Raw genomic sequence first — 15,838 nt, 5'->3', positions numbered from 1 at the left:
TCCTCCAGAGATGCTGCCTGACCCGCTGAGTTACTCCAGCACTTTGTACCTGTCCACGTTCTCCACAGAGATGCTGCCTGCCTGGCCCGCTGAGTTACTCCAGCACTTTGTACCTGTCCACGTTCTCCACAGAGATGCTGCATGCCTGACCCGCTGAGTTACTCCAGCACTTGGTGTTCTTCTGTTGATTACTGCTGCCCACATGACAAAGCCAATTCCAAACCATTTAGCTGAGGAGGGAGAGAGGGCAGGAGGCGGGAGAGAGAGGGGAGGAGAGAGGGAGCAGAGGAGGAAGGGGGGAAGGAGGGAGAGACGGGTGGAGAGCGGAGAAGGAGGAAGAGAGGGGAGGAGAGCAGAGGAGGAGGAGGGAGAGAAGGGAGAAGGAGGGGATAGAAGAGGAGGAGGGAGAGAGTGGAGGTGAAGAGGGGAGGAAAGGTGAGGAAGAGAGGAGAGGAAGAGAGGCTAGATGCAGGAAGATTACTCCCGATGTTGGGGAAGTCCAGGACAAGGGGTCACAGCTTAAGGATAAGGGGGAAATCCTTTAAAACCGAGATGAGAAGAACTTTTTTCACACAGAGAGTGGTGAATCTCTGGAACTCTCTGCCACAGAGGGTAGTCGAGGCCAGTTCATTGGCTATATTTAAGAGGGAGTTAGATGTGGCCCTTGTGGCTAAGGGGATCAGAGGGTATGGAGAGAAGGCAGGTACGGGATACTGAGTTGGATGATCAGCCATGATCATATTGAATGGCGGTGCAGGCTCGAAGGGCCGAATGGCCTACTCCTGCACCTAATTTCTATGTTTCTAGGAGAGAGAGAGAGAGAGAGGGGAGGAAGAGAGCGGAAGAGAGAGGAGGGGAGGAAGAGGGTAGGAAGAGAGCAGAGGAAGAGAGGGGAGGAGGAAGAGAGGGGAGGAGAGAGAGAGCGGAGGAGGAGAGGAAGAGGGGAGGAGGAGAGAAGGATGGAGCAGAGAGGGGGTAAGAGGGGAAAGAGTGTGTGCGTTCCAGTCTGTCCCTTTGCCAGTGAGGGTTTCCCCACGTGGTTTCAAGCCCCGTTGGGCCGGGTCGGACGTTGCCGAGAGAGGTGCCTATTTCCTCTTGCGCCGCACCACCGTCCACTCATCCGTGGCCTCCCTCTTCTCCTCGCTCGGGCCCTGGGCAGCTGCTGGGCAGTGGGAGCCGGGACCGGGGGAGGGCTGGCTCTCGCAGTCCATGGCCTGTCCACACACACACACACACACACACACATAGAAACATGCACAAACAGACACACACACACACACAGAGAGGGAACAGTGTCAGTGGAACCCGCTCAACGCAAGTGGGGCCTGATACCCTTGCCCCTCCAGCCCGCCCTCAACACCGCGGTAACGTACGTTTACGGGCAATAGACAATAGGTGCAGGAGTAGAGGCCATTCGGCCCTTCGAGCCAGCACCGCCATTCACTGTGATCATGCAGCGTAGGTTCACCAGGTTAATTCCCGGGATGGCGGGACTGTTATATGCTGAGAGAATGGAGCGGCTGGGCTTGTACACTCTGGAGTTTAGAAGGATGAGAGGATATCTTGCTAAGTGTTCGGCTGGCGACCGGAAGGTAGCCGGTTCGAATCCCGCTTGGAGTGCATACTGTCGTTGTGTCCTTGGGCAAGACACTTCACCCACCTTTGCCTGTGTGTGTATGTGTGTGAATGTGTGTGAGTGATTGGTGGTGGTCGGAGGGGCCGTAGGCGCAGATTGGCAGCCACGCTTCCGTCAGTCTGCCCCAGGGCAGTTGTGGCTACAGAAGTAGCTTACCACCACCGAGTGTGACTGAGGAGTGAATGAATAATGCGATGTAAAGTGCCTTGAGTATTAGAAAGGCGCTATATAAATCCCATCCATTATTATTATTATTATCTTATTGAAACATATAAGATTATTAAGGGTTTGGCCACGCCAAAGGCAGGAAACATGTTCCCGATGTTGGGGGAGACCAGAACCAGGGGCCAAACCCTTAATAATCTTATATGTTTCAATAAGATATCCTCTCATCCTTCTAAACTCCAGAGTATACAAGCCCAGAGAGTATACAGAGAGTTATGAGTCTGTGGAATTCTCTGCCTCAGAGGGCGGTGGAGGCCGGTTCTCTGGATGCTTTCAAGAGAGAGCTAGATAGGGCTCTTAAAGATAGCGGAGTCAGGGGATATGGGGAGAAGGCAGGAACGGGGTTCTGATTCGGGGATGATCGGTCGTGATCACATATGAATGGCGGTGCTGGCTCGAAGGGCCGAATGGCCTCTACTCCTGCACCTATTGTCTATTGACGGAACTTTTATTACCTTCCCTCACAGTGGGAAACGTTGATTCCGCTGTGGGGGGGTGTATTTTAATGTTTTATGTTAAATTCTATAGTGTTGCGTTTATCTTATTTGTGGGCTGCATGGTAACTAACTCAAATTTCACTATACCAATTGGTGTATGTGACAATAAATGTCCTTTGTCGTAGGGCTAAAGTCACGAGAGGAATAGATCGGGTAGACGCACAGAGTCTCTTGCCCAGAGTAGGGGAATCGAGGAGCAGAAGACATAGGATCAAGGTGAAGGGGAAAAGATTTAATAGGAATTCTGAGGTGTAACTTTTCCACACAGAGGGTGATGGGTGTGTGGAACGAGCTGCCGGAGGAGGTAGTTGAGGCTGGGGCTATCCCAACATTAGACAGGTACATGGATAGGACAGGTTTGGAGGGATATGGACCAAACGCGGGCAGGTGGGACTCGTGTACCACCAGGTTCACCAGACTGATTCCTGGGATGGCAGGACTTTCACATGAAGAAAGACTGGATAGACTCGGCTTGTACTCGCTAGAATTTAGAAGATTGAGGGGGGGATCTTATAGAAACTTACAAAATTCTTAAGGGGTTGGACAGGCTAGATGCAGGAAGATTGTTCCCGATGTTGGGGAAGTCCAGAACAAGGGGCCACACACACAGTTTAAGGATAAGGGGGAAATCTTTTAGGACTGAGATGAGATGAGAAAAACATTTTTTTTTCACACACAGAGAGTGGTGAATCTGTGGAATTCTCTGCCACAGAAGGTAGTTGAGGCCACACAGTTCATTGGCTATATTTAAGAGGGAGTTAGATGTGGCCCTTGTGGCTAAAGGGATCAGGGGGTATGGAGAGAAGGCAGGTACAGGATACTGAGTTGGATGATCAGCCATGATCATATTGAATGGCGGTGCAGGCTCGAAGGGCCGAATGGCCTCTACTCCTGCACCTATTTTCTACGTTTCTATGTGTCGCTTGGGCAGGTGTAGTTGGCCGGTGTGGGCAAGTTGGGCCACGCTGTATCTCTCTATGGCTCGGCCTCAGTGGACGATAGGTTGGTAGTTCTCACCTCCGCTCCGTCCTCCTCGTCCTCCTCCTCCTCACTGTCCTCATCCCCGGCTCCCTCGGCCCCGCTCGTCCCCGCCACCGCCTCCACCCTGACGCTGCGCCTCCTCTGGACCAGCCGCTGGATGCGACCTCTCACCTCCGCCTCCTGACCCCTCCGGCACAGGGCAAAGGTCGTCCAGATCTCCTCCGCCACCTGGCAACGGTAAACAACATAGAAACATAGACAATAGGTGCAGGAGTAGAGGCCATTCGGCCCTTCGAGCCTGCACCGCCATTCAATATGATCATGGCTGATCATCCAACTCAGTATCCTGTACCTGCCTTCTCTCCATACCCCCTGATCCCTTTAGCCACAAGGGCCACATCTAACTCCCTCTTAAATATAGCCAATGAACTGTGTGGCCTCAACTACTTTCTGTGGCAGAGAATATGGGAAACGTTGATTCCGCTGTGGGGGGTGTTTTTTAATGTTTTATGTTAAATTCTATAGTGTTGCGTTTATCTTATTTGTGGGCTGCATGGTAACTCAAATTTCACAGATTCACCACTCTCTGTGTGAAAAATGTTTTTCTCATCTCGGTCCTAAAAGACTTCCCTCTTATCCTTAAACTGTGACCCCTTGTTCTGGACGTCCCCAACATCGGGAACAATCTTCCTGCATCTAGCCTGTCCAACCCCTTAAGAATGTTGTAAGTTTCTATAAGATCCCCCCTCAATCTTCTGAATTCTAGCGAGTACAAGCCGAGTCTATCCAGTCTTTCTTCATATGAAAGTCCTGACATCCCAGGAATCAGTCTGGTGAACCTTCTCTGTACTCCCTCTATGGCAAGAATGTCTTTCCTCAGATTAGGAGACCAAAACTGTACGCAATACTCCAGGTGTGGTCTCACCAAGACCCTGTACAACTGCAGTAGAACCTCCCTGCTCCTATACTCAAATCCTTTTGCTATGAATGCTAACATACCATTCGCTTTCTTCACTGCCTGCTGCACCTGCATGCCTACTTTCAATGACTGGTGTACCATGACCCACCCCCCCCACACTGATGCACAGCCCGTAGAACCGACAATGCCTCGTACCTCCAACACGCTGCCGTCCTCCACCACCGTGTCAAACTCGTTGTCCAACAGCTCGGCCAGCAGCTCCTCCACCTCCACTCTGTCCAGGTCCGCTGTGGGGAGGAGAGGACGGTCAGAAGGTGAGCATGGCGGGAGCGTTGGGTCCAGCTGGGACTGGCTCGGCGGGAGAGAGTGCGCCATTCCCACACCCCTCCCTGTCTAAATGGCGTCAAGTTGGGAAAACGGGATCTGGGGGACCTTGTTCATCATAGAAACATAAGAAATAGGTGCAGGAGGAGGCCATTCGGCCCTTCGAGCCAGCACCGCCATTCATTGTGATCATGGCTGATCGTCCCCAATCAATAACCCGTGCCTGCCTTCTCCCCATAGCCCTTGACTCCACTAGCCCCTAGAGCTCTATCTAACTCTCTCTTAAATCCATCCAGTGATTTGGCCTCCACTGCCCTCTGTGGCAGGGAATTCCATAAATTCACAAACGTTTTTTTCTCACCTCAGTCTTAAATGACCTCCCTTTTATTCTAAGACTGTGGCCCCTGGATCTGGACTCGCCCCACATTGGGAACATTTTTCCTGCATCTAGCTTGTCCAGTCCTTTTATAATTTTATATGTTTCAAAAGATCCCCCCCACCTCATCCTTCTAAACTCCAGTGGATACAAGCCTAGTCTTTTCAATCTTTCCTCATATGACAGTCCCGCCATCCCAGGGATCAATCCCGTGAACCTACGCTGCACTGCCTCAATCACAAGGATAGTCTATCAGTCTAAGAAAGTAAGCATGCAGGTACAGCAGGCAGTGAAGAAAGCAAATGGCATGTTGGCTTTTATAACAAGAGGAGTCGAGTGTAGGAGCAAAGAGGTCCTTCTGCAGTTGTACAGGGCCCTGGTGAGACTACAACTGGAGTATTGTGTGTAGTTTTGATCCCCTAATTTGGGGAAGGACATTCTTGCTATTGAGGGAGTGCAGCGTAGGTTTACAAGGTTAATTCCCGGATTGGCGGGACTGTCATATGTTGAGAGAATGGAGCGGCTGGGCTTGTACACTCTGGAGCTTAGAAGGATGAGAGAATCTTATTGAAACATATAAGATTGTTAAGGGTTTGGACACGCTAGAGGCAGGAAACATGTTCCCGATGTTGGGGGAGTCCAGAACCAGGGGCCACACACAGTTTAAGAATAAGGGGTTGGCCATTTAGAACGGAGACGAGGAAACACTTTTTCACACAGAGAGTTGTGAGTCTGTGGAATCCCCTGCCTCAGAGGGTGGTGGAGGCAGGTTCTCTGGATGCTTTCAAGAGAGAGCTGGATAGGGCTCTTAAAAATAGCGGAGCCAGGGGATATGGGGAGAAGGCAGGAACGGGGTACTGATTGGGGATGATCAGCCGTGATCACATTGAATGGCGGTGCTGGCTCAAAGGGCCAAATGGCCTCTACTCCTGCATTTATTGTCTATTGTCTGTGACCACCTCTAGCTCCTACACTTCCGGTTAATGCTGTGGTAGACATTTTATTTTACCCATGGCAGACATTTTAAAGCACAATACGCTATTTAAAACAGGCGTTGCAGATCGACCTTCATGATACGAGAGAAACACAGATAAGAACTTGTTTTTCAGTTTTTAATCAAAGAATAGACATACCAATGATCGGGGCTAATATCCTGTGGTGCCTCGGTATCAGACAATGGTACCTCTCGTCATATAACCATATAACAATTACAGCACGGAAACAGGCCATCTCGACCCTTCTAGTCCGTGCCGAACACATAATCTCCCCTAGTCCCATATACCTGCGCTCAGACCATAACCCTCCATTCCTTTCCCATCCATATAACTATCCAATTTATTTTTAAATGATAAAAACGAACCTGCCTCCACCACCTTCACTGGAAGCTCATTCCACACAGCTACCACTCTCTGAGTAAAGAAGTTCCCCCTCATGTTACCCCTAAACTTCAGTCCCTTAATTCTCAAGTCATGTCCCCTTGTTTGAATCTTCCCTACTCTCAGTGGGAAAAGCTTTTCCACGTCAACTCTGTCTATCCCTCTCATCATTTTAAAAACCTCTATCAAGTCCCCCCTTAACCTTCTGCGCTCCAAAGAATAAAGCCCTAACTAGTTCAACCTTGTCATAGCAGCTGTATTACTCCATAACACAATGTGCAACTCCTGTTTTAACACCCTAACATAATGTGCAACAGTATCGTAAAAATTTAATGTTTCAGATACAGGTGAAAGGTGATCAACAACATAAAAACGCATCTCAATACAATACAATACTATTTATTTGTTGTCATTTGAACCCAGAGGTTCAAACGAAATTTGGTTTCTGCAGTCATACACACAAGAAGAAGAACCAAGACACAACACAATTTACACGAACATCCATCACAGTGAATCTCCTCCTCGCTGTGATGGAAGGCAAAGTCTTATCTCTCCCCTGCACTCCTCGTTCTCCTCCCGATGTCAGAGTCAAAGCCCCCGGCGGGCGATGGTAAATAAGTTCAAGTTCAAGTGAGTTTATTGTCATGTGTCCCTGTGTAGGACAATGAAATTCTTGCTTTGCTTCAGCACACAGAACATAATAATAATAATAATAAATGGGATTTATATAGCGCCTTTCTAATACTCAAGGCGCTTTACATCGCATTATTCATTAACTCCTCAGTCACACTCGGTGTTGGTAAGCTACTTCTGTAGCCACAGCTGCCCTGGGGCAGACTGACGGAAGCGTGGCTGCCAATCTGCGCCTACGGACCCTCCGACCACCACCAATCACTCACCCACATTCACACACAGGCAAAGGTGGGTGAAGTGTCTTGCCCAAGGACACAACGACAGTATGCACTCCAAGCGGGATTCGAACCGGCTACCTTCCGGTTGCCAGCCGAACACTTAGCCCATTGTGCCATCTGTCTACATTTACTACAAAAAAAAATAAGTGTGTCCATATACCATGATATAAATATATACACACATGAATAAATAAACTGATAAAGTGCAAATAACAGAAAGTGGTTATTAATAATCAGAGTTTTGTCTGAGCCAGGTTTAATAGCCTGATGGCTGTGGGGAAGTAGATATTCCTGAACCTGGTTGTTGCAGTCTTCAGGCTCCTGTACCTTCTACCTGAAGGTAGCAGGGAGATGAGTGTGTGGCCAGGATGGTGTGGGTTTTTGATGATACTGCCAGCCTTTTTGAGGCAGCGACTGCGATAAATCCCCTCGATGGAAGGAAGGTCAGAGCTGATGATGGACTGGGCAGTGTTTACTACTTTTAGTAGTCTTTTCCTTTTCCAGGGCGCTCAAATTGCCGAACCAAGCCACGATGCAACCGGTCAGCATGCTCTCTACTGTGCACCTGTAGAAGTTAGAGAGAGTCTTCCTTGACAAACCGACTCTCCGTAATCTTCTCATTAAAAATTCTGAATAGGTCATTAAAGCCGCGCCGGGCGATGCAAGGCCCTGCTCCGCGTCTAGGTGTTGGAGCCCCCGGCGTGCGCTAACAAGTCCCGCGGCCATTTAAAGCCGTGCCGGGCGATGTAAGGCCCCGCTCCAGGTCATCCTCAACCCCTCAACTCGGGTGGGAGAAGTCGCCGTTGCAGAAGCCCCGAAGCTTCTGTATCTATTTGATAATCTCCTTCCTGCTCTCTTTTCTCGCTTATCTCTTTTCCTTTTTTATTTACGCACTCTACACTTTTCCCTATTCAGATTCAGATTCAGATTCAGATTCAATTTTAATTGTCATTGTCAGTGTACAGTACAGAGACAACGAAATGCATTTAGCATCTCCCTGGAAGAGCGACATAGCAAATGATTTGAATAAATAATAATAAGTGATAATAAGTGTCCGGGGGGTGGGGGGGTGATTGGCAGTCACCGAGGTACGTTGTTGAGTAGAGTGACAGCCGCCGGGAAGAAGCTGTTCCTGGACCTGCTGGTTCGGCAACGGAGAGACCTGTAGCGCCTCCCGGATGGTAGGAGGGTAAACAGTCCGTGGTTGGGGTGAGAGCAGTCCTTGGCGATGCTGAGCGCCCTCCGCAGACAACGCTTGCTTTGGACAGACTCAATGGAGGGGAGCGAGGAACCGGTGATGCGTTGGGCAATTTTCACCACCCTCTGCAATGCCTTCCGTTCGGAGACAGAGCAGTTGCCATACCATACTGTGATGCAGTTGGTAAGGATGCTCTCGATGGTGCAGCGGTAGAAGTTCACCAGGATCTGAGGAGACAGATGGACCTTCTTCAGTCTCCTCAGGAAGAAGAGACGCTGGTGAGCCTTCTTGATCAGAGTTGAGGTATTGTGGGTCCAAGAGAGGTCATCGGAGATGTTGACCCCCAGGAACCTGAAGCTAGAAACACGTTCCACCTCCGTCCCGTTAATGTGGATGGGGGTGTGCGTGCCGCCCCTGGACTTCCTGAAGTCTACAATGAGCTCCTTGGTCTTCTTGGAGTTAAGGGCCAGGTTGTTGTCAGCGCACCATGCTGCTAAGTGCTGGACCTCCTCCCTGTAGGCCGACTCATCGTTGTTGCTGATGAGGCCAATCACCGTTGTATCATCTGCATACTTGATGATGGTGTTAGTACCATGTACAGATGTGCAGTCATAGGTGAAGAGGGAGTAGAGGAGGGGGCTCAGCACAGCAGTGGACCTATTCTTTACTATCTCTTTTTTTCTTATCTCTCTCTCTCTAAAAAAAATACAAAATGAAGTTGTACAGAGAATGTATTATGTTAACATATATTAGGCACCTTCAAAAAGGTACCACTGTATTGTACTTACTTCGAATAAAAAATAAAATAAAATAAAAACTCCCTAACACACCTCCTCTACGGACGTGTACCCCCGGCCCAACGGCTGAAGTCCAGGAGAAGCTTTCTCAGCCATGTCCAGCCCCTAATAGCATCACGGGAAGAAACCAGACCCCAACTATGGACAAAAAGGCTTGAGGACGACCCCCCTCCTACTGACATGGGTATCCCTCCTTCTGAAGCCCTCCCTCCGGGCTCAGAAGCACCATGGGTCCCAGTGGAAGACGCTCAACCGCCTGAGAACAGGAACAGGGCGATCAAAAGCTGCCATGGCCAGATGGGGCTATGAAACTGGTCAAACCACCTGTGAATGTGGAGAAGAGGACCATACAGTGCAGCACTGCCTTGTCTGCCCCCTACTACCCAACCAGTGCAGCCCAAAGGATCCTGCAGTGTTCAATAAAAACACAAAGGACTGTGTAAAGGAATGGGAAACTGTCATATAACCAACCAGCTTCAAAGACACGAAAAGTTAAAGAATGTCTTTGTAAAAGACAGGCTTCGTTCATGTGAACAGTGGAAATTTACTGGATGTAACCTTGAGATTCTTTATGCTGTAAAAATATTGTCTGCACTTCTGTGTATTCCTTGAGAGGGCAGTAGCAGGTGTCTGAGTGTGCCACTGTACTCTCAGGCTTCTGAACCTTCTCCCACCATGGTGTTAAGTAAAAAGCTTTTAACCGCGACTCGTGTTCTTTGAATTATTTTAGTTTAAGTTTAGCCGACTATCACACTTCCCCATCTCTGTATTCCCCCCCCCCCCCCCCCCCCCCCCACCCAAGAATATAATTCTCAGCGTTGTAGAGACAAAGTCCAACGGCGGCAATGGGGTAGAGGTAGAAACATAGAAAATAGGTGCAGGAGTAGGCCCTTCGGCCCTTCGAGCCTGCACCGCCATTCAATATGATCATGGCTGATCATCCAACTCAGTATCCTGTACCTGCCTTCTCTCCATACCCCCTGATCCCTTTAGCCACAAGGGCCACATCTAACTCCCTCTTAAATATAGCCAATGAACTGTGGCCTCAACTACCTTCTGTGGCAGAGAGTTCCAGAGATTCACCACTCTCTGTGTGAAAAATGTTTTCCTCATCTCGGTCCTAAAGGATTTCCCCTTTATCCTTAAACTGTGTGACCCCTTGTTCTGGACTTCCCCAACATCGGGAACAATCTTCCTGCATCCAGCCTGTCCAACCCGTTAAGAATTTTGTAAGTTTCTATAAGATCCCCCCCTCAATCTTCTAAATTCTAGCGAGTACAAGCCGAGTCTATCCAGTCTTTCTTCATATGAAAGTCCTGACATCCCAGGAATCAGTCTGGTGAACCTTCTCTGTACTCCCTCTATGGCAAGAATGTCTTTCCTCAGATTTGGAGACCAAAACTGCACGCAATACTCCAGGTGTGGTCTCACCAAGACCCTGTACAACTGCAGTAGAACCTCCCTGCTCCTATATTCAAATCCTTTTGCTATGAATGCTAACAATGATAATGCAGTACCCCTTTCTTCAGCTTGAATGTATATCCATGAGATCGACTTGACATTAGATTTGGCATGGGTATTGTGGGCCGAAGGGCCTGCACCGTTTCAGACATTTCTCACCGTTGTCCAGAAAGTACCGCTCCACAGCCGTCACCATCCAGTCCGCCTTCTGCTGCCCGTAGACTCCCCCAAACCCGTTCTCCAGTGCGATCTGCGGATCGGGAACAATTGAATAGATTTTATTGGCCAAATATGTGCACACGCAAGGAACTTGCCTTGGTGCTCTGCTCGCAAGTGACAACACAAGCTAGATGCAGGAAAAATGTTCCCAATGTTGGGCGAGTCTACAACCAGGGGCCACGCACAGTCTTAGAATAAAGGGGAGGCCATTTAAGACTGAGGTGAGAAAAAACGTTTTCACCCAGAGAGTTGTGAATTTGTGGAATTCCCTGCCACAGAGGGCAGTCACTGGATGGATTTAAGAGAGAGTTAGGTAGAGCTCTAAGGGCAAGTGGAGTCAAGGGATATGGGGAGAAGGCAGGCACGGGTTATTGATTGGGGACGATCAGCCATGATCACAATGAATGGCGGTGCCGGCTCGAAGGGCCGAATGGCCTCCCCCTGCACCTATTTTCTATGTTTCTATGTTTCTAATAGCAAGAATGTCCTTCCTCAAATTTGGAGACCAAAACTGTACATAATACTCCAGGTGTGGTCTCACTAGGGCCCTGTACAACTGCAGAAGGACCTCTTTGCTCCTATACTCAACTCCTCTTGTTATGAATCTCTGGTGAATCTGGAATTCTATGCCACAGAAGGTGGTTGAGGCCACAGTTCATTGGCTATATTTAAGAGGGAGTTAGATGTGGCCCTTGTGGCTAAAGGGATCAGGGGGTATGGAGAGAAGGCAGGTACAGGATACTGAGTTGGATGATCAGCCATGATCATATTGAATGGCGGTGCAGGGGCGAAGGGCCGAATGGCCTACTCCTGCACCTATTTTCTATGTTTCTATACTCAACTCCTCTCATTATGAAGGCCAACATGCCATTCGCTTTCTTCACTGCCTGCTGTACCTGCATGCTTACTTTCGTTTTTGGAGGGCCAAGAGATAAAATGTGATCAAGTGGACAGTCAAGTTCATTGTCATGTGTCCCAGATAGGACAATGAAATTCTTGCTTTGCTTCAGCACACAGAACATAATAGGCAGACTGGTGAGAGAACTGGGAAGGGGGAAGGGAAGGGGGAAGAGAAATATAGGGTGGGTTTAAATTCTTCCCCTCTGACTGATGGGGAACAGATGATGGTAACAAATATAACACATTTTTTGTCATTATAAATCAGTGGGCTAGGAAGCTGGGTTTGGAACAAGGGGGTATTATAGAGCATACAATAAGGCTACCTGTGCCCTATTGGGTTCTTCCTGGACTGTTTATTGAGCTTGCTTTTCTTCAGGAAAAAGATAAGCGCGAGGTGACTCCAAGAATAATGGAATATCTTAATTCAATCAGTGAGAGCACTTTGATTGTTTTTACAGATGGATCTAAAGATCCAGTTAGTGGGAGAGCTGGGTTTGGAGTGTATGTGGAGCAGCTTGGGTTGAAGATTGGCCGGCGCATTTCTGATGGAAGCTCTGTTCTCACGACTGAATTAATGGCAATTCAATGGGCTCTAAGGTGGATTGAGGAAGCCAGTTTTAGAGAAGTCATTATCTGTTCTGATTCTGCAGCTGCTCTTGAAACTTTAAGAGTAGGGAAATCTAAAGCTCGTCCTGACATTCTAAATGAAATCTTGAGTGTGTTTTCTAGAATTGGGTTTGCGTGTAACATCATTTTTTGCTGGGTTCCCGGGCATGCTGGGGTGAGGGGGAATGAGCAGGTGGACCTTATAGCAAAGGAGAGTTTAAGAAGAGAAATAGATATCCATGTATCATTGGGGAGAGTGGAACTGAGAGAAATAATTAAAGAGGGCTTAACAAAAGAATGGCAGAGAGGATGGGAAATGGAAGTCAGGGGTAGACACTACTTTTCTATACAATCTGAAGTTAGGAAAATATGTTTCTGCACATCTCTGTCCCGTAGGGACTCAGTTAAACGGTGTAGATCAGGGGTTCTCAACCAGGGGGGAATTCCCCCCAGGGGGGGATTTCAGGTTTTCAGGGGGGGGATTTCAGGTTTTCAGGGGGGGGAATTGGGACCACAGATTAGCAAACTCAAACTGTTAGAATGTTAATCTTTTTATTGCCTTTGAGGCAGACAATCTTGGAAAGGAGGGGGGGGAATGACATTCTGACATATGGGGAAGTCCAGGACAAGGGGTCACAGCTTAAGGATAAGGGGGAAATCCTTTAAAACCGAGATGAGAAGAACTTTTTTCACACAGAGAGTGGTGAATCTCTGGAACTCCCTGCCACAGAGGGTAGGCGAGGCCAGTTCATTGGCTATATTTAAGAGGGAGTTAGATGTGGCCCTTGTGGCTAAGGGGATCAGAGGGTATGGAGAGAAGGCAGGTACGGGATACTGAGTTGGATGATCAGCCATGATCATATTGAATGGCGGTGCAGGCTCGAAGGGCCGAATGGCCTACTCCTGCACCTAATTTCTATGTTTCTATGAAAGGGGTGCATGGGGCAAACAAGGTTGAGAACCACTGGTGTAGATTGAGGTTGGGACACTGTGGGTTAAATTACTATTTGTGCATTGTAGGGAAACATGTTTCTGGCTTGTGTGAATGTGGGAGTAATGAGACAGTTAAGCATGTTTTCCTAGAATGTAAAAAGTACAGGGTAGAAAGAAAAGTATTGTTTGTTAGACTGACAGGACTTGGAGTTGAGGCTTTTTCTGTTTCATCTCTGTTTGGACACAGTGAGAAACATCAACTGATATCCAGGGCTGTTCTTCAATTCCTGCAAGTTACAGGACTGTATGTAAGAATTTAGTTCAAACTTTGACCTGTGGAGGGCAGTAATACGTTTAGCAGCGTCTACACTGGGACGACGGATGGCGCAATGGGCTAAGTGTTCGGCTGGCAACCGGAAGGTAGCCGGTTCGAATCCCGCTTGGAGTGCGTACTGTCGTTGTGTCCTTGGGCAAGACACTTCACCCACCTTTGCCTGTGTGTGAATGTGTGTGAATGTGTGTGAGTTACTGGTGGTGGTCGGAGGGGCCGTAGGCGCAGATTGGCAGCCACGCTTCCGTCAGTCTGCCCCATGGCAGCTGTGGCTACAGAAGTAGCTTACCACCCCCGAGTGTGACTGAGGAGTGAATGAATAATGCGATGTAAAGCGCCTTGAGTATTAGAAAGGCGCTATATCAAATTGGATAGTTATATGGATGGGAAAGGAATGGAGGGTTATGGTCTGAGCGCAGGTATATGGGACTAGGGGAGATTATGTGTTCGGCACGGACTAGAGGGGTCGAGATGGCCTGTTTCCGTGCTGTAATTGTTATATGTTATATGTTATATAAATCCCATCCATTGTTATTATTATTACACTGCCAGGATACCTACAAGAAGAGGAAGCAGATGGGATCCAAGAGATAAAAATGTGATCAAGTGGACAGTCAGGCAGATTGGTGAGAGAAGTAGGAAGGGGGGGGGAGAGAAATATAGGGTGGGTTTAAATTCTGCCCCTCTGACTGATGAGGAACAGCAGGGATGAGGCCACTTCCTGGTCGATTTGCCCCGCTCCCCAGCCGTCACTTCCGCCCGCGGGCACGCGTCACTTCCTGGCAACGCGGTCCCGGAGGCCGCCATGTTGTCCGCCTCTCGCTCCCCGGCTCTTCTTCCCCTTCGACCGCACCCGCCGGGCCCTCCCGGCCCCCCCCCCAACCCGGTAATAAACGCGCGGTCCCGGGCGTCGCTTCACCTGCAAGGCCGGCCATGACCCCAGAGTAGCCGCGACGCTCTCGGCGAACAGCCCGCCGGATGCTGGAGGCCTCGGCGCCGCCATGACACCTCGCCTTCCCCCTCCTCCCTCTCACTCCCCTCGGGTGAGCATGCGCGGTGGAGCCCATAGGCTGGTTGGGAGGACCGGCCTCTGCTGCCCCCCTGGCGCCGCGGAGGAGCAACTGCAAGGAGCGCGCGGAAGTGACGACTGGGGAGCGGGGCAAATCGACCAGGAAGTGGCCTCATCCCTGCTGTTCCTCATCAGTCAGAGGGGCAGAATTTAAACCCACCCTATATTTCTCTTCCCCCCCCTCCCCCCCTTCCTACTTCTCTCACCAGTCTGCCTGACTGAGATTCAGATTCAGATTCAAGATTCAGATTCAATTTTAATTGTCATTGTCAGTGTACAGTACAGAGACAACGAAATGCATTTAGCATCTCCCTGGAAGAGCGACATAGCAAATGATTTAAATAAATAATAATAAGTGATAATAAGTGTCCGGGGGGTGGGGGGGTGATTGGCAGTCACCGAGGTACGTTGTTGAGTAGAGTGACAGCCGCCGGGAAGAAGCTGTTCCTGGACCTGCTGGTTCGGCAACGGAGAGACCTGTAGCGCCTCCCGGATGGTAGGAGGGTAAACAGTCCATGGTTGGGGTGAGAGCAGTCCTTGGCGATGCTGAGCGCCCTCCGCAGACAACCACTTGTCCACTTGACTGTCCACTTGATCACATTTTTATCTCTTGGACCTCCAAAAATGAAAGTAAGCATGCATGTACAGCATGCAGTGAAGAAAGCGAATGGCCTGTTGGCCTTCATAACAAGAGGAGTTGAGTATAGGAGCAAGGAGGTCCTTCTGCAGTTGTACAGGGCCCTAGTGAGACCACACCTGGAGTATTGTGTGCAGTTTTGGCCTCCAAATTTGAGGAAGGACATTCTTGCTATTAGAAACATAGAAAATAGGTGCAGGAGTAGGCCATTCGGCCCTTCGAGCCTGCACCGCCATTCAATATGATCATGGCTGATCATCCAACTCAGTATCCTGTACCTGCCTTCTCTCCATACCCCCTGATCCCTTTAGCCACAAGGGCCACATCTAACTCCCTCTTCAATATAGCCAATGAACTGTGGCTTCTACTACTTTCTGTGGCAGAGAATTCCACAGATTCACCACTCTGTGTGAAAAATGTTTTCCTCATCTCGGTCCTAAAA

The 15,838-nt window shown here is 49.1% G+C and overlaps 1 protein-coding gene and 1 long non-coding RNA gene across 2 annotated transcripts; both read right to left on the bottom strand.

The window, feature by feature from the left end:
* Nucleotides 1-1,085: 1,085 nt before the first annotated feature.
* tsr2 (TSR2 ribosome maturation factor) lies at nucleotides 1,086-14,733 on the bottom strand. The gene is made up of 5 exons (XM_033017139.1): nucleotides 14,610-14,733; nucleotides 10,861-10,951; nucleotides 4,454-4,545; nucleotides 3,376-3,567; nucleotides 1,086-1,214 (listed from the first exon to the last, which is right to left on the bottom strand). Exons 1-5 carry the CDS (start codon nucleotides 14,691-14,693, stop codon nucleotides 1,086-1,088), a joined length of 588 nt encoding a protein of 195 aa, XP_032873030.1. The 5' UTR covers nucleotides 14,694-14,733.
* LOC116970493 lies at nucleotides 6,057-6,760 on the bottom strand. Its single transcript, XR_004411160.1, has 2 exons — nucleotides 6,576-6,760; nucleotides 6,057-6,143 (listed from the first exon to the last, which is right to left on the bottom strand). It is a non-coding gene; the product is annotated as an uncharacterized LOC116970493 (long non-coding RNA).
* Nucleotides 14,734-15,838: the final 1,105 nt, after the last annotated feature.

This window comes from Amblyraja radiata, unplaced genomic scaffold, assembly GCF_010909765.2.
Source record: "Amblyraja radiata isolate CabotCenter1 unplaced genomic scaffold, sAmbRad1.1.pri scaffold_946_ctg1, whole genome shotgun sequence".
Classification (NCBI taxonomy): domain Eukaryota; kingdom Metazoa; phylum Chordata; class Chondrichthyes; order Rajiformes; family Rajidae; genus Amblyraja; species Amblyraja radiata.
Note: the sequence above shows the minus strand (reverse complement) of the source record. Positions and strands in the feature narration are given on the sequence as shown.

Coding starts and splice junctions, on each gene's coding strand:
- tsr2 (XM_033017139.1), bottom strand. CDS start 14,693: ATGGCGGCGCCGAGGCCTCCAGCATCCGGCGGGCTGTTCGCCGAGAGC. Junction 4,546..10,860: donor GCGGTACTTTCTGGACAACG/GTGAGAAATGTC, acceptor TCCTCCCCACAG/CGGACCTGGACAGAGTGGAG. Junction 1,215..3,375: donor ACGAGGAGGACGGAGCGGAG/GTGAGAACTACC, acceptor GTGTGTGGACAG/GCCATGGACTGCGAGAGCCA.